The following is a 21,678-nucleotide window of genomic DNA, read 5'->3' as shown; positions in this document are numbered from 1 at the left end:
GACAGGCTGCGGTGCACATATACAGTACAGTGTTTGTGGCGTTTTCATTATTGTAAATCTACTCCAAGCTGCTCTATATTCTCTGACACCATTTTTCTTGGAAAGGTTTAGCTCCATTCAGCCCTTTTCAAAAAGGCTGGCACATGTTTTGATGGCCTAAAGCTGTAATAAGATGCTTCATTTATTGTAGCTTTACCAGCCGTCCAACCTATACACACTCAAAAATACACACATGCAAGGATTTTAGGCCGTGAGGGGTCAGGAATGTCGAGGATCGAAGGATAAAGGGGGGAAATGGAGAGAAAGAGGGATAAGGGGGAGGAGGAAAGTGGAAAGTAAAGTATGAACTGGGAAGGAGAGAGATTGGTTTAATCCACAGTCTAGTGTTTAGTCTCGGCTAAACTGCAGTATTATAACAGTGCAATCTGCTGGGAACGATGCTGACTAACTGTCTGCTAAGTGCCCTCGCAGACTGGATTTCTCTCTTATTGCCATCACATTTTCTTCATCCCTGCTTGTCTTTTCTCCTCCACGTCTTTCTCCTCCCTTTTTTCCCACTCTCAGACTACTATACATATCACTGCGCTCGGGTGTGTGTGAGAGCATGTCCGAGTGCTGCTGAAGAGCCAAAATTATCACTGTGTGCATCTTTTATGAGACTCAGTTTCCTGCAGGGAAATCTAACTGACAGTCTCTTCAAGTTCCCTTTATTGCTGGTACATCTTCTTAAAAAAAAAGCAAAGACAAATAGATAGGATAGAGGTTTTATTTTTCAGATTTTGTGAGAGAGATGTAAGGATTTCTAGAAATGATCAGAGAGAGAAGAAAGAGAGATGAAGGAGGTTGGAAGAAAGGCCAAACTGGGTGGGAGAGACAGAGACACAGAGAAGGTATTTCCGGAGTGGTGTTGGGGTTAAGACTAGTCTCTGTGGCTGATGGCTATCTCTGGATCCCAGTGCATTGTGGGATAGGTTGCTGGACAGGAAGTGGATGGGATGTCAGCCTGTCAGGGACTGGAAATTAAGGACATAGATGTAGAGTGGATGGAAGGCTCCTCCTGGCGTGTGCCTGTAATGCTGTCTGGTTGAGGATGCTGATAAAGTTCATGTGAAGATGAAAAGGGCACTAAACTTACAAAGGGGACGTAACTATTTCTGTGCTCTCCTTTTTTTCTGTCCTCTAAAAGTGGGCATACACTGTATGATTTTAGCCCATTTCTGGCCCATACTTTGAGCTGCGCCACTTTTAGAGCGGATTCGGACCAAATTTCAGCTCCGTCTGGCGTCGTTTGCCATGCAGTGTACAAGGAGGGGCAGAGGACCGATTAACTCCTTCTGACCGGCCGTCAGACAGTCGGATGAATTTCTGACATGTCAGAAATTTTGGTCGGCCATCCACAGGCTCTTGCACAGTTGAAGCAGACCCATGAGTCGATTCTCCAATGTCAGTGCCTTCTTTTTACTTTTTTACAGTAATCAGAGCGGAGCTATCAAGATAACAATGTACAATAGATATAGCATATAAGACGTAGCAAGCTCACCTCCAATTCTCTCTCCAAAAGCCGAGAAAAGCCATACTGTCCACGTCTTCCTAGCTACCTGCAAGTCCATATTCGCCGGCGCCTCTTTTTTTCAGACGTTTCAGCAGACAGGATGGCACAGCTGATCAAGGCAGCAAATTTCTGCCTTGTTAGCGTTGTGACCTGTACAGACGTCTGCAAGCAAACAAACATTACCTGCCTCGGAGCTTTCAAACAAATCTTTTTTGACAACTGTCAACAGCCAGAACAGTCCACAGGGCCCGACAGGCCGTGTTTTTGTTTCTATTTTACAAGTACTGTACAGTGTGAGTCCTGAGGTCGTGGCTGACGATCGGACCGTACAGTGTGAGCACATAGGAGTAGGAATTACACAACAATATTTCTGAAATCGTACAGTGTATGCCCAGCTTTAGTCTTTTTGTCTTGGAAGTACCTTAATGTTTGTAGTGAAAATTAACTAAACGGGTTTTATTTCTGTAAAAAAAAAAAGCAAAACGACGGTGGGGGCGGTGGGTAAGTAATGTAATCAGTGTGTGCCCAAACAATGTGTAACACCGTCATTGAGAGGTCCTTAAACGTCCCAGTTAATGCAGGAATCCTGATTCAAGTTGTGTTGTTACAAACCTTTTATAAACTACTGAGTGACATTTAATGCAGCTTTGCACGACATTAATAGCTTTCCACTACTCAAATCAAATCATGTCAAATATACTTCTGTGTGATCATTTAGTCATAGATGTTTTGAACAGGAGTATTTTTCAATTCAATACCTCAAAAAAAACTTTTTTCGTACAATATTTGACTGGTAATTTCATGGCCTCGTCACATCATCTTAGATTTCTCCTCGTGTGTGTCAGAGCAGAAGAATATTCTTCTTGGGTGCCTCCAATATGTGTGTGTATGAGTGTGCATGTGTATATTAGCTTGAGTGTCAATCGTGTCCTTGCCTCAGCCTCACCTCTCAGGGACAAAGACTCTTTTCACAGCACACGTATCTCTGTCTCACACACACACACACACACTGACACAGACACACATACATCCACACCATCCCATAAGGGCGTATTTGGAGAGCGAGTAGATCTGGTTACTTGTGTGCTCTCTCTCTCTCTCTCTCTCTCTCTCTCTCTCACACACACATGCTACAGTTTCAACAACAATCACAGCTCTGTTAGATTTGTTGTTTACTTTGCTCATTAAACTCTTTATGACTGTCACTTTTGGCCTGAAGACAATTGGAAAATAAGTCAAACCAAGTATCTCATGTAATAATTTCTCATTTTCCTATCAAAATGAATATTTTCTGAACATATTCTAGTATACAGGTGTCTTTTATTTGATGTTACATGACTTCTGAATGAATCCATTACTGTCCTGTGGCAAGAGGACAAAAAAAACAATCAGTTATACTCTGTAATGATTTTTCAGTATGACTACTGCCCCCTTGTGGATACTGTTTATGCATGTCCAACAGTATTTCATTAATTTTATTCATACAGTATTTGGCCATCTGTTATTATAAGAAAGATACCGGCAGATGAGAGAGGGTGAGACGGGGTGAGGTGAACCTGAGGATAGAGAGAGGAATCAATAAAACTGAGTGAATATGAAGAGACAAAGCTTTATCTTGACCTCCCGTGTTGTAGGTAGCGGTGGGAATCATCTTTTTCCTGGAATCATCTGTCGTTATCCTGTTACCCAGCGTTGACGTGGGGCGCTAACAGCTCCACACACCTGCTGCACACACATAAACACACCTGAATGACATGTGATGTCATTTATTCAGTCTGTTAGTACCTGCGTATCTATAATTTCATGAGGGTTGTTGTGATAAACGCATGATGGAAAACTGGACAAGCACACCGCGCAGATGGTATTAGCTGCACAGGCACAGGTGTGTGTTATGAGAAATCTGTTTTGATCTGTGTGGGCAGTCATGCGTCCACCTCTCCTAAGGTTACTCTCTCTCTCTCACACACACACACACACACACCTGTGTACCCGTGCTGACAGGTGTCATCAGTCCTCCGACATGTTTATCTATAGACTCACTCCAGACTGACTCAGTTTCTGTGGGGCGATATTAGCTCAGAGGTTGTGGTACAGATGTCACATCAGCTGTCATTTAGCAGCAGCACTTAGTTACAGTCAGTGACACAGCAAGGCGGGGCGGCGGAGCAAGAATTAAACCACACACACATTTCTTTGCAGGGTGGGGAGGAAATACGAGGTTGAGCCACGGCTGCAACTTCAGCCCACTCATCATCAGCCACATATGCGTATCTGGCATGGTGTATGTGTGGCGTGTTTTTATTTATAAATACTGTTGAATGTGATGCATGAATACTGTGTAGAATTGAGTTGTTTTTTGTGGATGATTGAAGGTTTTAATCAGACCACAGATTTTATTTTCATTGTAGATTGGTAGACTGAAAAGTCCATGGATGTGTAAAGAGAACTGGGTACAGCATTGGAGGCAGGCTCCAGTTCATTCCTGTGAGAGTTGCTCAGTGGCGCATGAAGCAAAAAATGGTTCGGCTGCAGAGTGATGAAGTACCCAGATCTTCCGTCGATCTTCTGCATCCATTGGGCCCATAGAGCAGGCACAGTAGCGTTTCCTTTAACTCCGCCTCCCAGCCCTCGGTCTGGATCTCATTCACATGAACAAAGGAAGGGAAATAACTCTGGATTCGGCTATTAGTGAATTTTATAACTTTTAGGACCAAATGATTTAAATAAGGGCGGTTCAAGTGTTCATACTGGGAAGTTGATTTACCTAAAAATAAAATGATCTGCCGATTTACAGACGTCTCTTTCCCAATGTAAGTGTATGGGAAAAAGTGTTTTTGGGCCCGATGGCATCACATGACGGACACGGAAGTTGTAATTCCATGTCCAAACCCCGGCACTCTTCCTGGGGGCTTGGAAATTGGAGCTTATGAAATTGAGTTTGGCTCATGATCATTGTTGTGTTCGATTCACTCCCTGTGACATCATAATTCATTGTTTCTGCCAATCTGCACTGAAAATAATAAAAACACACTAATTATCCCTAGAAAAGGAGGCAGGGTGTGTGTGTGTCAGGGAGAGAGTAACCTTGGGAGAGGTGGACGCGTGACTGCCAATACAGATCAAAACAGATATCTCATCACACACCTGTGCGTGCATACAGCTTGTACCGTCTCTCTGTGTGTGTTGGAAATCTGGGTCAGCCAGATATGGCGTAACTCATTCAGGGAGAACACTCCATCCCTAGCCTGCCCACTGTTTTTCTGCATGTGTGTACATGCGCACACGCAGAAACACACACATCATGGCTTTTTTTTTTCTTCACTACCTAGCAACTGCATTAGTCTGAAACTAAACAGGGAAAGCTGAGGAGCACTGTGGAGCTGCTATAGAAATAAGATGCTGATGTAGCTGGTCAGGTGATGACTTCTGTGCTCTCGAGTAGCCTAAAAGATGAGTCTGGTGATGGTCGATGTTATTTCTTATTGTCAAAGAATCCAACGAAAAGTAGAGAACAAAATAAATGAATTGATCTTACTAACAGGTATTGTCTGTGTAGACAAAGCCACATCTTATTCCTCTGTGCCATAGAGCCTCATAGAGTGGTGCAGGAATGAGTCCTAAAACACAGAAATGAGTTGTATTTTAGCACTTCCGGTTTCCTCGTCTCAAAGTTGATGTTTTTTTTAATGGGTTTTTAGTTAGATGCCTGAAATAAGGTCTGTGGTTAACACAAGCTGAAGAGATTTGAATGTTGTTTTTTTCTATGATATACACCAGTTGTGAATTTTGAAGACTTTACGAGTCTTAAAGAAAAGCTGGTTACTAACAAGTGGCTAAATGAGACTAAACGTCATCACGCCGAACATTAGTCCGCTTTTAGCTTAGTGGACTGTGGCGTGAAGTCATGCGACCGTGATGAAGTTCGTTTATAGCCTAACATTAGCTTTTTACTTGGCGATACTGGCAATTGCATTTATGCTTAAAAAATCATAAAAATGGTGTTCATTTGTGGAGATTATCTTGCTGAACAAAACATGTAAGTATCATAAATATTTGTTTGCCACAGAGCTTATTTTCTGTAATAATCCAAAGCCCAATTGAAAAATCCCATTGACGCTACATTGCAGGTTGGCTTACTAAAATACAGTATGTCATCACTGCAGCACTCTATTGTTGTCCAAGTACTGTTTAGATGGTGTTGGCATAAATGTTTGGGTTGAATAAACGATTGAAGATGGAAACAGAGATACAGATATAAAGAAAGCAGGAACATCTCCCTGTTTATTCTCGACAGATCTTCAAACCATCAGTCTTCGGAGGGAAGTTATTAGTTTGAAGGGCTTACTATGGTATTAAAGTGGCCTTTATTTGGTATTAAAGGTGGTTTGTTGGTTGGATGTTTGGCAAAGAGAAACGGAGTATATAAATAAATTCTGCGCTCCAACTCCAAACATGCCTGAGAGATTGTCATCTCTGATCTCTGTCACCAGACCTTCAAACTCGTCTATTGTTTCTATGGCAACAAGGATTAAAGGCCAATTTCCTGCCACGAGCTTGACCTTTAAATGTCCTTTGTGACCTTTTTTTTCTGTCGTCATCATCTGATCTCAGTTGGAGAGAAAGAGCCTCTAAAGTGTGTTTGGGTTTATCGCCGGACAAATGCCACCTCATACCATGCTGTAATGTAGAAGTACTCTGGGTGACATCAAATCACTGCAGGATTGTTATTTGTGTTAATATTACATTTTACATGGCACACTGTATTTTTAAAGCTACTGTTGCTCCTCAGTTCACTTGCAAGCAGTTCAGCTCAAACCCACATGCCGTGCCGTCTTCTACTTCTGAAACTTTTTCATTAAAACTGCATTTTAGATTTATGCACTCACAAAAACTCTCTGGTGATGCGTGCCATCCAGCTGATGTGTGTCCACTCGCATAACCATGCACACGGTCCTTTTTACCCTTATGTTGCCGTATTTATGCTCGATTTACTTTTTCTTTTGTGAGTGTCCCCATGTGCATGTTAATGTGGGTGCATGTACTTTATGAATTGTTAAAGGACCACACTGATGGCTATGCATGTTTTAGATCATTAACTTTATATGGAAAGGCTGTTGCTAACAGAAACCCTCTGGAAAACTGACCCAAATAGTGTGTGCAAGGAACGGTGGTGCAACTGCACAACCATATGATGAAAATATAACTTTGATCAAAAATGTATGAAGACACGGAAACAGAAAATTCTTGTATAAAGCCAGTACTCAAATAACAGCCAATAATAGCTGAGCACAGGGAAGAAAAAACTAAATTATCAGTACCCGTACTACAGCATAATGACTGAGATGGAAATTCAGTATAATCTAAATATATTTCCACAGTTATATTTCCCATCAGTTCAACAGCACTGCCATATTTCTCAATCTGCTGCTTTGAGTTTCTCATTTTGCAGAGATTCTGATTGATAGTACTTTGGAGCGCTTTCTCAATGTTAAGCTATTGTTCAACTCAACCCTTCCTGCAGTTTTTCAGTATAAAAGGATTCCAATGAAGAGGTTTATTGTGAAACGGAAGTGTTGAGACTGCATTTACAGTAAAAATAGCAACAGTAATGGAAAACAGGAAGGCTTCTTTTCTAAATTATGATTAAAATGTATACTTATAAAACAGGGTGAGTTAGAAATAATGACACGTCTCTAATTATAGTCTCAAATAAAGGCCCTGGCCATTATTTCAAAATTCTCCAATGTGCTGCTTTTCTCTGTTTTTATATAACTGTAACTTTAGTTGATTGTCACCTTGACCTCTGGGACACTTTAATGGGCATTTTTCTTTATATTCTCATATTTTATAGACTAAAGAAATACTTAAAGGGGCTCTCTATACAATATTCAGAGCATTGATATAGCATTTAACAACTATTTGCTAAGATATAGAGGAGTAATGTCTACCTGAGCAGAGATTGAAGTCGCTCTGCCTCTGTGTGTGTTGTAATCCAAGCTTCTCTGTGCTTTCTTGACATTGTCCGGGCCGGCTGTGCATGCTTTTTAGTGCATGTGAGCGTGCCCCGCTGTCTAGGTCATGGCTGCCGCTCTGCACTGCTCTCATATGGCGGTTACAGCTGATAACGCCGTCCCGACCAATGGCACCGCTGTGGAAGCGTAGCGCATAGCACTGTTAGATACGAGCTCCTGGCTCAGCCATTGCCATGTTGAGAGCCATACGGAGGCAATAAAAATGTTCCCAATCTTGCATTTTGCACCTTTTTAAGGGGAATTCCATTGATTTAGTATTGTGCTTCCTTAAAATTGAGAAACTCAAAAGAGATGGATTTTAAAAAAAGAAGAAGCAGAAGCTGAGAGATCCTGTCCTCCACAGCTGTGTATTACAGTATACAACTGTTTTCACATCTGTGTATTACACCTCGTAACGAGTAAACTGAACCTCATGTGTAAATTTGGTGGAGTGCCCCTTTAATTTTTCTTTAATTTTTTTATATATATTTAGAAGTTTCTGCCATAAAATGGAAAGCAGCGTGCAGCAGCCTGGAAGATGGGAAATGCATTTAAAAAGTTGCAACATGCTTGTAAAAATAATCGTCGGTGTACATGATTTGTAGTTAACGACACTCTTGCTCACTGTTGTCATGGTTATCTGTGGGCTGCTACCATTCAGTGTGCCTGCATAGAAACAGAACAGACAGAAACGACATTATTAAAATCTGTGTTTCCTCAGTGGAGCATTTAACTGCAATGGGAGTAAGGGAACTTCAGACAGTGTTATGAAATAATTGGTACTGTTGGGACATAAGAAGATGTTATCATGGTTAAATAAAGTTAAGAGGGAGATGGATGGACGGATGGATGGATGGACAGCTCTGTCATCCTCCCCTGTCCTCTCGTCCCTCAGATACCTCAATCGATTATTTATGGAGGGATTGGTCGAGTCTGGCTGAGCTGAGTGGAGCGCTGTGAGCGTCTGCCCTGCCTGCTGCCTCTCATTTTACACACCCGGGGGGGGGGGGGCCATGACACACTCACACACACCCACACACACACTTTTTATCTCTCCCGTGGTCCACACACACCTCGACATACGCTCAGATTCTGCTTACATCATCCATGCAGTAGGGACAGATCAGACACCCATGCATACATGCTGAAGCGTGCTCCCTTGTCTCTCACATAACGGTGTGTGCGTGTGCTGCCGAGCCGCTACTACCTGCTACAGAACAAGACGCGCACTTTGACACACAAGACTGAATTTATGGAAGAGCAGAAGACTTGCATACAGAGAGAGGTTGCTTTCTGAAGGACTGAATTATTCAAAAGAGGACAGAAGAGAGGACAGAAACGAACAACTGGAAGGGACATGTTTATTTTATGTTGTGATTAAGAGGAAAGGTGGTGATCCCTTCGCCCCTCAGGTGTTGTCTTTTCTTTTATCTGACATTATTCTGCGGACATGAAGACCGAGTTTGTGTGAGTAAACAAACAGATAAGAACCCTGCAGGTGATTTTCTGGTTGTTCATCGTGCGTCTATGTGCCAAAGTGAGTGTGCGTTCGGGCACAGGGAGCGCTCCGTATGCTGCAGATGGTTCGAACCCTTGCCCAGTTCAGCATCGCTCTGGAGGAAATGAACGAGAATGGAGAGAATACAGGAGATGAGGGTAGTGGAGGAGGAGGAGAAGAAGTGGCGGACAGAGATGCTGTGGATCAGTTCAAAAACAACACCAGGAATGGGAACTCCAGCGGGAATTTGAATGGGAATGGACTTTGTGCTGGAAGCCCCATCGGAGAGGTAGACTATAGGTGTTTTTCTTTGTATTTGCAGTTAAGATTTGTGTGTTTTTTTGTGTGTGTGGTTCCTATCTTGCACCTTTGCTGCGTATCTAGGACGCTATCACCTACCTGTCCAACTCAATTTACATTTCACTCCATCCAGCCTCCTTCTGTTTTCCTCTCTTTCTCTCATTCTTCTTCTGCTTTTCTTTGAATTCTTCTTTTATTTGTCCTGTTTTTCTGTGTATCCCCTTCATTATTACAGCTCATTCCTTGTCCTAACATGTCTGTCTTCCCTGGATAATGTCTCTTTCTTCCGATCCTCCTCTCTCTGCCTCTATAATAGAATTAGAGCTGAGTGAATCACATGATTAGCTCCAACACCTACTGTTGTAAACACTCACAACACTCTTTGTAGTCTCACTGTCTGTCCATCTGCACTCCAGTGTTTTGATGCTCTGTGCGTACAGTATCTTTGGTAGTTTTGAAGTGTAATTTATTTTCTTTTAAGGCGTCTCTAGTAGCATTTCCTTTGTGTGTGTTCGTCGTATACCTGGAGTTATGTGTGCTCGAGTGGCAGCAGAATCAACAAACACATTTCGGATTACATCCACACATGTGTGAACGCACAAACTCACTCATACAGCAGACATAACACGGCCGCTGTAGTTCTGCTAATCTTAACAGCCAGCCTGTTAATCCACACACCAAGGATTGAAGTGTATTTGTATGTGGGAGGGTCAAGTAGATCTATGTAAGAGCAGAGCTACATTTTCTCATGATAGAAATGTGGGTTTTTGCAATAAGGGAATAATTCCCCCAACGCAAATGTCTATAGAAATTTAGAAAATGAAAGCGAACCATTCTCCATAGCGAGGACATTCTTAGATCTGACATTAAGACGCTTTTGAAAATATGTTTTCTCAAAATCCTTGAAATAGTTGTCGAACCCCAACTGATAAATCTCTGGAGTATTTTCAGTTTATATTTTTGGTCCATAAAATCTCAAACAATAGGAAAAAAAATGTCTTAATTTTTTCCGCAGCGTCATGTTTGTCTTGTTTTGTCTGACCAACGGTCCAAATCCCCAAAGATATTTTGTTTAATATCATAAAAGAATAAAAAAACAGCAAATTTATGCCATATTCAGTGAAAGAATTACTTAATTAATGCCATTTTCTGCCAGTGAACAAATAAATTAATCGACTAATTGTTTAAGGTGTGATTGTATAAGTACAAAATACTAATGCTTTTGCAAGGTCCATCGATGGTATTGATAAAGATGATATTGAAGCAGCAGCAGAAGACTAATTGCACACCTCAACATTGATCATTATATTAACTGATCGTGTGAATGTGAGGTGAGACCAATCATTGTGAGAAGCTTTAGAAAGTAAAGAGTAGGATGAGAGGAAAGCAATGGAAGAGGTGATGATGATGGAGGAGTCGGGAGGTGGATCAATAGTGTGTGCGTGCACGTCTGAAAGAGAGAGAAAAAACTATTGATCAGTATAGAGTAGGTGAGAGCAGTCTGTGGCATGCAGATGCCAATTAGGAAGTACATAGAGACACACACACGCTGAATAGAGGAGGAAGAGAAAGGTGATGAGGATGCTTTCTCTCTGTGCTAAGAGGCTGCCTGTTGCTGCTTTCGCCAGGCTGTTGCCAGGGGATACAGTCGTCGAGGAGGGGGGGTGAAGACGGCAGAGGTGGAGAGGTGTGACGACAGCGATGAGAAGAGCTTTGTTTCGGTTGCTGATGCTTTTAATGAAATAACTTCAGCTCAGACTTTAAATGATTTTTACATTGAGGATGTGTTGTGCAGAGCTGATGTTGAGGTACATATTCAGTGAATTTGCAACATGAAAAAACGAGGAATTGAAAGAAAACGATGATCACAGATTCAGCATTTCCTCCTCGGTTTTCTTTCTTGGAAAGGTGAATATGGCATTTGTAGCAAAAAGTGACACTAAAAGCCTGCAGTAAAGTAATTAATATGTTTGTCTGTGTTAATAAACAAGAACTTACAGGTTTTATGGATTCATTTAAAGGAATAGTTTGACATTTTGAAATACCAGCAGACTCCAGGTGTTTTCTTGTTCCAACCAAGAAAAAGTCTGGCATACATAACCCCCCAATAAAAGGGCAAATTGATATTTTTACTATTTGTTTTTTGTAAGGATCAAATGAACAAGATATAACTTGCTAATTACAGGCCGGTAGGCATATTTTGTTACATTTGGGACAGAGCCAGGATAGCTGTTTCCTCCTGCTTCCAGTTTTTTATTCTAACTCTCGACAAGAAAGCGAATAAGCATATTTTTCAAGATGTCGAACAATTCCTTTATTAACTTATTTAAAGGTGCTAAATTTGAAATTCAGAGCATTAATATAGCAGCAAACAACTATTTAAAAATATAAAGGAGTAATGTCTACTTGAGCAGAGAATGAAGACGCTCTCCCTGTGTTTTTCTCTGTGCTTTGTTGACATCGCCGGGCCGGTTGTGCGTGCCCTTTAGTGCATATGAGCGTGCCCCACTGGTTAGCTCATGACTGCAACTCTGCAGTGCTCTCATACGACGGTTACTGCCAATAACGCCGTCCCACGTCATTGTCGTTAAAAGCCATGGTAACTCACACAGGGGATTCTGAGTATTTTGGCCAATTAATGCTCTTCTCAGGGCTGTTTGCAGACCATGAGGTATTCACATCTCCCTCTCTCTCCTATTAGCTTTGTTGCATACTGTATATTTGGGCAGGACAAAAGTAAACATGGCAGAAACATAGCCTTGTTGGCAATATAGTGTATCATTATTTGTGAGAAACTGTATGCTTCTGAGCTCAAAATGAAACAGCTGCAGTCTTTACAGCTGTGTTCCAGTCTTTTTGTCGGCGGCGAAGGTCACAGAGAGAAAAGAAAGTGACCCTACAAAATATTTGATGGCAACAAAATTTAAACCAGCTGCGGCACTTAGAAATAATGATTGGGAACTTCAGTCCTTCATTGGCAAAATAACACTTTTAGATACTAAATTGTCTGTACAAAACAGGTACAGGATGAAAGACTGGAACTATTGTCTATCGAATAATGAAACGCGAAAATGAAATGCGTTACAAAATCAAGCAAAAAAAGGAAATAACATTGATTTGTTTCACTTTTGTCTGGTCTAGACTATAGAGCAGTAGTAGTGGCATCATATGGCAGAACAACATACACTCGCCACAAAGACAGAAATACAGTTGATACACAGCATGACCTTTGCTGCATGAAACCACAACTGAAATAGTTAAACAAAATGACATTAGACAAAGCTGCCTGTGCTCTGGTGTATGTTGTCTTTACTGTCTTGCTGTAATGTTTGGCTGCAGTTGTGAGGAATATCTTACTTTATGGACCCCCTGTGTCCACGCCATCACGGAGACACAGAGGGACACATGAGAACATGCTGTACTGCTCACACACATGTACTGTACACACTTGTCCAGACATTTTTCTCTCACACATACACTCGAGGGTTTCCTTTCAGATCCCCTCCAGTGTTAATAAGTGACAGGCTGAATCCTGTGAATCATCCATCCTGTCACATTTACCACTACCAAGCAACGTCTGAGATTGAGTCTGAGAGAAAAGAATAACCATACTTATATTATGGCATGCTTTTGCTCTTTGTGAATTCAATCTCAAACAAACAGATGTGATGTACAGACCTGTCCTTCCAAGCAGATCTTAGCTTGGGCTGTTTTGGGTTGATTAAATTACACAAACACATTCTTGCTCTTCAGGCTGAATCATTCCTGAGATCTGGGTGGTTAAATAGATCAAAGTTATCTCGTTACAAATAATTTGAAGCGGTAATCTCAAGATTTCAGCTCTGAAAAACAAGTGACACCTTTATTATTATATTATATTATTATTATTTAAATTAGGAGATAGGGGAGTGCAGGGTCATTGGGACAGGGGGCTGTAGGGAAAGAGCCTTTTTTAGTATTTTAAAAAGTAGGGCTGGGATGATACACCTATCTCCCGATTCAATACTATCACGATACACTGGTGCCGGTTTGATATGTATCGCGATTCGATATTACGATTTTATTAACTTTTTTTAACACTAGACCATGGGAAAAAGTTTAATCATACACTTCTAAAGACTTTTACTTTAAGAAATATCTAAATTAATACTGTAAAACTGTTAAATTTTCAGAGTATATGAAGTCAGAGATGTCCTGAAGTCAAATATATCAGTCATAGTCAAGAATTATTTATTACATTTTTCCAGTAACCCAAAAATCAAAGAATAAAGACTTTCCCTCACAAATTAGTGGTATTTTATTTTTAATTTAAAAGGGACATATAATGTATTGCACATAATGTTTTATACTTCTGGTGAATATAATCCAATCAATCTTATTTCCATATATGTATCTTGTATATACAGTTCCCTTTCTCCTTTCATCTTATTTTGAAAACCGGACGTAGCCACTGCGTATACTTCCTTTAACTTCGCCAAGTCCGTCTCTAGCTCTCCCGTTAGCTCCGTTCTCTTTATACATCCACGGTCAGCTCCGTCAGGGCCGTTTGAATGCATTTAAAATAAATGTCAGTATATGGGTGCTCTACAGTTGTAGCGACGGCTGATTTGACCACAGAGATGAGAGTGACGGCTTGGCTTGACCTCACGTTACCGCAATACGATAATGTTTCCTGTCCATGGCAGAGTTAGCATGCAGCTTTGGCCATGATGTCTAGCTCTGCTTTTCTTGGCAATGTGTGAAACCCAAAGTGTTTCCATACTTTACTGTATGTGTAGTGTTGGATTTAAAATGTGAGGGTGCAGGTCGTATCCACGTGGACCATCTGCCGTTTCCTACTTTCTTGTTGTGGCTCGCTGCGGTTTGTTTTGGTTTGTTAACTTCCTTCTACCTCTGCATAGACTCAAATGAAGCAAATATACCGATTCTTGCATTAAAAAATGTATTTCAAAATCGTTAAAAAAATATAATTGCGATACAAAGGTGAATGATTTTTTTCCCCCACCCCTATCAGAGAGCAACTATACCTTTGCTATTCACCATGCTCATACTCAGCTACACCATCTTCACTTTCAACCTCAAAGTGGAGACCTTCTGACTATTCCTCACCTTTTATTCACAGTTTTGAAGTGTACATAGCGTAAGTACATCTTTGGCTCTTTATTTTTCTTCTACCATACTGTTTTTAGTTATACCACATACAAAAAGCATATTGTTGTTGTCCAGAATTATACTCTGCATCCATGTGGCTACTAGAGTCTGAGGGTTCTTGTGATATGAAGTTTGTCATGCATGCCAGTATATGCAGCCACTAATGTAGTATTTAGAACTGTGTACGTGTCCGCTAGTGTCCATCCAGACCTGTTTTTAGGGCTGAATGGAGCTGAGGAGCTGGATCTGATCTTCTTGCATCACAGGCTTTTTCTCACAGCAGAGATTTTTCAATCAACATAGTCAACAAATATCTCTCTTAAACTAGAGAAAAGCACAGGTGTCATTTCTGATGTTAATTTTTCAGTTTCATGGCTAACTGGGACACTTAATGTGGCCGTCGTTAATGTTATTAGTTACACCTGAGCTTGTGCTCGTTAAACTGTTCCACCTGTGTCCGCTTCACTCCCTCCCACCGCCTCTCTCAAAGATAATTCCAGTTAATTACTACCTGGCTCTTACTTTTGTAGTTTTGCCCATCATTTTTTTATCAGTTTATCAGTGATAAAATTGATGACACAAGCATTCAGATGATCATACCAGTTGTTAACAATCTCCCAGTTTAGTCGGACTGATTCGGAAGAAACAAACGAAGGCAAACAGTGAACTTGTCACCCAAACTGTCTGTTTAGAAACCAATGATTGGTTTTATCTTATTATTATATTTACGCACAAATTAGCTCTTCTCGCAATTTATAGATGAGGCCTATTGTGAATTGGGTCACGATGGTTTGTCATTTTTAAAAAGTTGGTCCCCAAGTTTAGATAATAGGCTCTTTTCACAGCAACCATCTTGACATGTCATTACAGGGTAAACACAGGTGTAATTAATAACATTAATTAGGGCCCTGTTCCATTTGAATGGCACTTGAATGGCTGCAGTGACACTAAATAGAACGGGACCATAATTAATTTGATCAACCTGTGTTTACCCTGAGATGCCATGTCACAATGGCTGCTGTGAAAAGAGCCTATCGGGCAAAGTTTTTGTTCTGTTGACAACCAACAGTTTGACCAGATTATAACCTGTCTGATCATCTGATAGCTAATTTCTTGCCCCGTCTTGCAAATACCAAAATAAGACCCAAGATGTGACAAGTAATTATTAATTATCTTGAGAATGTTACTCTCCACCGTCGGTCTCATGAGCAACAGGGGAGAACGATGAGACAGCAAACAGTGACTCATCATGTGTCATCATAGCCTCACAGTTACAGTGTGATTGTTTTATTACAATGGGCCCAGTCTTGACTTCAGCTCCACTGTTGTGAGAGACCAGCCTTTCCTGTAACCATTCAGCCTCTCAGCTGGGGCTCATAAGGTAACCCCGTTAGCAAAATGAAACTATCATTCCTAGCATTATTTCACCATGTTCTGATGTGTGTGTGTGTGTTATCTAATAGACAAGACGACCAGCACAGAACAGAGTCTAACACTCCTGTCTTCAGGGACATTTCCCCTGTTGTTTCACCTCACTGTCACACACATACATGAGTTATTCCCCGCCGTCCTGTTCCCATCATTATACAACTGAACAGCTCCTTGAGGGTCCAAAATGCTCCTACTGTGTGCACGCGTGTGTTCATGTGCTTATTTGCCTGTATTGTAGTGAAAGCGGTGGACTTTGTTTGTTTGTCTTTGTCAGGTTGAAGTCAAAATAATGATTCAGCAGTCATGAGTTGTGAGAGTGGATCTGCATTCGTCAATTTGATCATCGTAAATTAGATTTAATTTCTATGAGACATTCATGCAGAGGGAAGCAGCTGTGCTCTCGTGTGGAGGCCAGTGTGTGTGTGTGTGTGCAGCACAGTGTCAGGAACTGCATCTATCACAGTTGTAGCTACCAGGGAAATCCTGCTTTTACTGCATATACTGTACACTACATAAATACTGCAGTTTGCAAATACATCCAGTACTGTTACTGTCTAGCAATGCAGCTGTGCTCCATGCTTGATAGCATCATTCTCAACAAATGATCATCCATTGACAGAAGTGGGTGATTGATTGATTGTAAGATATATTGCTGAAACGATTAGTCAGTTCATTGAATTTATGATTTATCATTTTACTCACTCATCAAGCAAAAATGCCAAATATTTGCTGGTTCCAGTGTGACGATTTGTAGCTATAATGATTAGGTTTAAACCACGTTGTACAGCAGAGATTCATTATTATTAGAATAGAGTAGCAAATTATCATTATTTTCAGCTTTTCACAGTTTTTATGCAAATGATATATATATAAAAAAGAAAGAAATATAAGGCCTAGTCTTTATCGCGAAAGAAACGATATAGAAAAATATATACGATAAGACATTTTTATAAAGTTTTGACGATATAGATCGTCATATTGCCCAGCCCTTTGCTGCTTATTTATAATGATAGTTAATTAGTAATAATATTATCATTTATTTAATTTATATACTTGTGTATATTGAGTGTGTTTTGAGTGTGGGGCTGATGGTTAGAAAAACAAGCAATTTGAAGATACCACATGGGGTCCAATTGTGATGGACATTTTCCATTATTTTCTGATGTAGTATAAACATTTAAATGATCAATAAAAAAAAAATTAAAAAACGAACCAGGAGAATCCATTAAGTCCATTGATCCAATTACATCCAATCCAATTCATCTAAAGTATTGAAAGTCTTCTTAGCTTTCTTGCTTTTTTAGTGTAACACAGTCAAAGTTCGATGACAAAATAATCAAACCTGAGTTAGATTAGCAGGTGTGAAATTTACCAAAGATCAGCAACTGTATTATGAATTCCTATCAATAAAAGTCTAGTTAAATAACACTTGAGAAACTGGGTTTCAGGACACTTTGGCAGGACTGCTGCTTATTGTATCAGGGGACTGAACCGAGATGTATTTTGAATAGACGTGTGTCCCTATTCGGAGGGTAATTGGGGAGTATAGATGGATGATTACTGTGGTATTGTGTGTTTCCCTCTTTAGCCGTGTTTGGCCCTGTATTTATTCCTTCCACTTCATTGTGTTAGTGTTTATATCTCAGGGCAGAGTAAACTTGGACCGAATCTCTATCGCGGAACAAACAGTGTTGATCTTAAGAAGAATTATTTGGCAAAAGAGACTGGTGGTATGTAAACGTCAACCTAACATTTACTATTAAAAAAACAATAATGCATTTCTCTCATTTTAGAAGGCAGGTTTTCCACTCATAAGTACACTCCTCCATTCACACACCACCTATCACCCTGCGGTGGTACCCCACAGCGCCCCTGGGATCCCTTCAGATGCCAAACACTAAACATGGCCTTTCTGGGAAGTTATTGTTACGGTTATTTATAGGGCACAGTGGTGCTGGCAGAGAGGAGCAGGGAGAGAGGGATAAAAAAAATCTCCTGTGTGTGTGTGTGTGTGTGTGTGTGTGTGTCTGTGTGTGTGTGTGTGTGAAAGACAGTGAGAGACATTGTGGTTACATATGCACCATAGGGTTTAGCCTGTGGCTCCGGCTGATATTTATAAGTCATGTTGGTACCAGTATATTTTGGGAGTCTCCCCTGAGACCCCTGAGATAATATGTCTGACTTGTTCCATGATCTTTATACTTTGCTCCCTTTGTTTTTCTCTCTCTCTCTGTCTCTCTCTCTCTCTCTCTCTCTCTCTCTCTCTCTCTCTGTCTGTGGGTGGATTTTCACTTTTGTAGCACAAACCCTTCAATTGTTGCCATGAAATTCGGGGGAAACACTTTATGGAAAACTGTATTTTAGCTACTGATTTCGATTCATCTCATCAAGTGCAGAAAAGTAAAAATACAACGTGAACTATATATTTATTTATTTGTTGCAGATGTTTAAAAAAAATCTGCTTACTCTTTTTGTGTTTGATTTTTCTCTGTCGGCCTTTCATCTGTCTTTTTGTCACTGTGTGTCAGAGCAGCTCATTTCCTTGCATCCCTAAATCATGAGTCATGTGTTAGAGTAAACAGCTGACTCATGCTTTGCCTCTATGGACTTCCTGGCCTCAGAGACCTCTTATCCAGTCCGTGTGTGTGTGTGTGTGTGTGTGTGTGTGGGGGGAACTATCGTAACTTATTACACGGCTTTGTTGAATACTCGATTCTGATTGGTGAATCACGGCGTTCTACGGTCTGTTATTTCTTTATAGCAGACCGCTGCTATGGGCGCAGTTCTGACCTCAGACTCTGGAGGACCGTTTTTTGTGTCAAATTGTTGATTTCTTAAGTAAGTAGCCGTGTAATAAGCAGGATAATGTACAGCTAGCGGGTCATTGTTGTGACAGAAACCTTCGTCTGGGTTTCTTTCACAACAATGACCCGCTCGAAGTACATTATCCCTTACATGTATGCAGCCTTGACTGTTTACCTCCCTCATAATATTGTTTATCATATACCACACTGACATTTGAGATCTAATATTTCAGTCATACAGTTGAAGGAACTTAAAGCAGTAAGAACCAAAAAATTCAAAAGTACTTTGCTTCTCCAACAAGATTAGGCAAATTAGACCAATTGGATTCAAAAACTATGACGTAGTTTGAGAAGTAAGACGAGACGGCAGTGATCATGATGTTCTCTGTGTTTGTGTTGTGTGACTGATGTTGGAAAGGAGACACGCAGAGGTAGAGATGAGGGATTTAAAATGCCAGAAAGTCAAAAGGTTCATCTGTAAAGTACAGAAAAACTGCTGAGCGTTTTTAAGTATTTTTTTTTCACTTTAAATCAGCAATTAAAGAATTACGATATAAAGTTACGTTACAGCGATGTTTCTCCTGCTTGCTCATGCTCCATTCCACTCTCTCATAATGTTGCTTTGAAAGACATACCTCAGGAACAGGGACTGTTTCCGGGTCAGTCTGAACGGGGTCAGTTCCTGTCAAAGTGCATTTAAAGATCCTGAGTTCCGGGAAAGGTTCCTGCAGTTAAAAAAAAGCTGAGTCAAGTCAAAGCCAAGTTGATGCCAAAATTCTGAAAACGGGACGGTACTCGTTTTTCAACAGTACCGCAGATACCGCAGGGCTTGAGAAAAATGTCCCTGATAAAGTTACATTATGAACAACAAATCTGTGTTGAAATCGGCAGGAGGACAGCTAGTTAACGTTAGCAGCATAGTCCTGCTTGGCTTAATAACGGAGCTAATGGCTAATGTACTGAGGTTGCATTGATTTACATTATGATACATACTCTGTTCAGTAAAAATGAGTATTAGGCGAAGGTCAATTATAACGTTATCATGATGTGTTCAATTGTAAAATTTAGTTTTTGGTGAGAAACTTGAGGCGGATCATCAGTGATTAATAATAAATTTGCAAAAACCAGTATGCCAAAGGTAATAAAGGAGTGGATGTTGAAGTACATGGGATTTATCGTTTTACTTTTGTTTTTTACCGTGGTATCAAATTGGTATCGAGAATTTCACTGGTATTCGTATCGACTATTAAATTTCTGGTATTGTGACATCCCTAATGTGTCTTCAGTATAAGTTCAAAGCCAGGCTGACTTGTTTCATTTGAATCTGCTTCAAGGTTTTTGACTCCATTTATCCACTCTCTTTTAAATTATTTTCCATTTCGCTGTCATGCAGCCTAATACAGCAGCTGTGAGACCCATCAGAGTCACGCATTGTTAAGGGAATCAAGGCTGCAGCTATTTAAACATTAAACCCTGAAACTTTCAAAGCTCAACCCTCCAACAGATCATAACAAGGTTGTCCTCCTTTAGACAACCAGTGATCCTGGTTACCTTATTTACACACAAGTCTTCATTAATTCATGCTGGACATACAATATATAGTCTGTAGGAGTTCTGTTAAGCGTCTTTAAATGAAATTTTCTGATCTGTCCTTGTGTCTTGAAAACAGGGAAGGTTTCCACACTTTTTGTATGGCGGTAGTTGGTTAAAGCACGAACCAAATGGCAGAAAGGGTCACTTTTCATTGTTGTTTTAAATGGATAGTTGTTTCAATGAAGGTACAGACAAGACACATAGTGGAAGAGAGAGGAGTGTGACATGCATAGTCAGACATGGGATAGTGCAGTTTTGTGATATGATTATTAATCATTGAGTAAACAGACGACCCTGACTAAGTGACATGTTTTATGGATATTTCATATTATATTCAATGCATAACAATAACAGTACAGAACAACTGATAAACTGTACAATTAACCCAAATAGTGAACGCGATAACTGCAGGAAGTTTGTGTAAAACGAGCGATTTGGATGACTTGAGCAGATTATTTGAATATTGCATCAGAGATGAGTTTTCCTGTTATTTATTGGGACTTGTGATACAATTCTCTTTCTTTATTTTGTATTTTTTTTTATTTTTAACGATCATACATACTTAATAGGCTTCTTTTTTTGACAAATTCAGTGTTTTCTTCTCCCTGATGCTTGGCCATTGTTCTATTAGCTCTTTGGTTGTTTTAACTACATTTTTAATGCAGGACGAGGCTGTTTAGCAGAGAGGGAAGGCTCTGTGAATATAACTTGTGTTCAGGTCTTCACCGTACCCTTATCCCGTTCCTGTTTATATATTAAATAATAATCGAAAATTAAAAATAACTATCATTTAGTTTTCACAAAGATGAATGAAATGCTGAAACAAAGGCCAACTGTATATTTAAGAAAGTTGTCCCTTAAAGTCAGGACCCCATGTGAAGCTTTGGCGACCCCTAGTGGGGGTCGGGACCTCTGTTAGACTTCTGTGTTGTCTGAAACACGACAACCTGACATCTGGCTCTTAAACATTGTAAACTGGACTGAATTCAAATAAAGCTTTAATTTCTTACACAACTTTTCAAGGTCACAGTTAATTCCAATTTACTTTATTCCAGTCCGTATTAAGACTCATTTATTACATTTGTGCATGTCAGTGTTTGTGTGTGTTTGGCTGCTGTTCTGTCTTGTCTTTAGTAACTAATGACAGTATACACACATGATAAATATTATTATAAATGCATTGATGATTGACATTCTTCTGTTTTCACAGGACATGAGGAAACATGTGATAATGACCCTCTTGGACACGGAGCAGTCATATGTGGAGTCACTACGCAGTCTCATCCAGGTAACACACACACACTCACACAGAAACACAACTTCACATACTCATACACA

General features: G+C 40.2%; 1 protein-coding gene across 1 annotated transcript in view; it reads left to right on the top strand.

The window, feature by feature from the left end:
- LOC119491663 (rho guanine nucleotide exchange factor 17-like) overlaps positions 1–21,678 on the top strand; it is a 66,846-nt gene that overhangs the window by 28,877 nt on the left and 16,291 nt on the right. Inside the window, exon 2 of the mRNA XM_037775824.1 lies at positions 21,551–21,628. Within this exon, the coding sequence (XP_037631752.1) occupies positions 21,551–21,628 (78 nt within the window). The remainder of the gene's footprint in view (positions 1–21,550; positions 21,629–21,678) is intronic.

This window comes from Sebastes umbrosus, chromosome 7 (genome assembly GCF_015220745.1).
Source record: "Sebastes umbrosus isolate fSebUmb1 chromosome 7, fSebUmb1.pri, whole genome shotgun sequence".
Taxonomy (NCBI): Eukaryota; Metazoa; Chordata; class Actinopteri; order Perciformes; family Sebastidae; genus Sebastes; species Sebastes umbrosus.
This window is presented reverse-complemented; position numbering and strand designations above follow the sequence as displayed.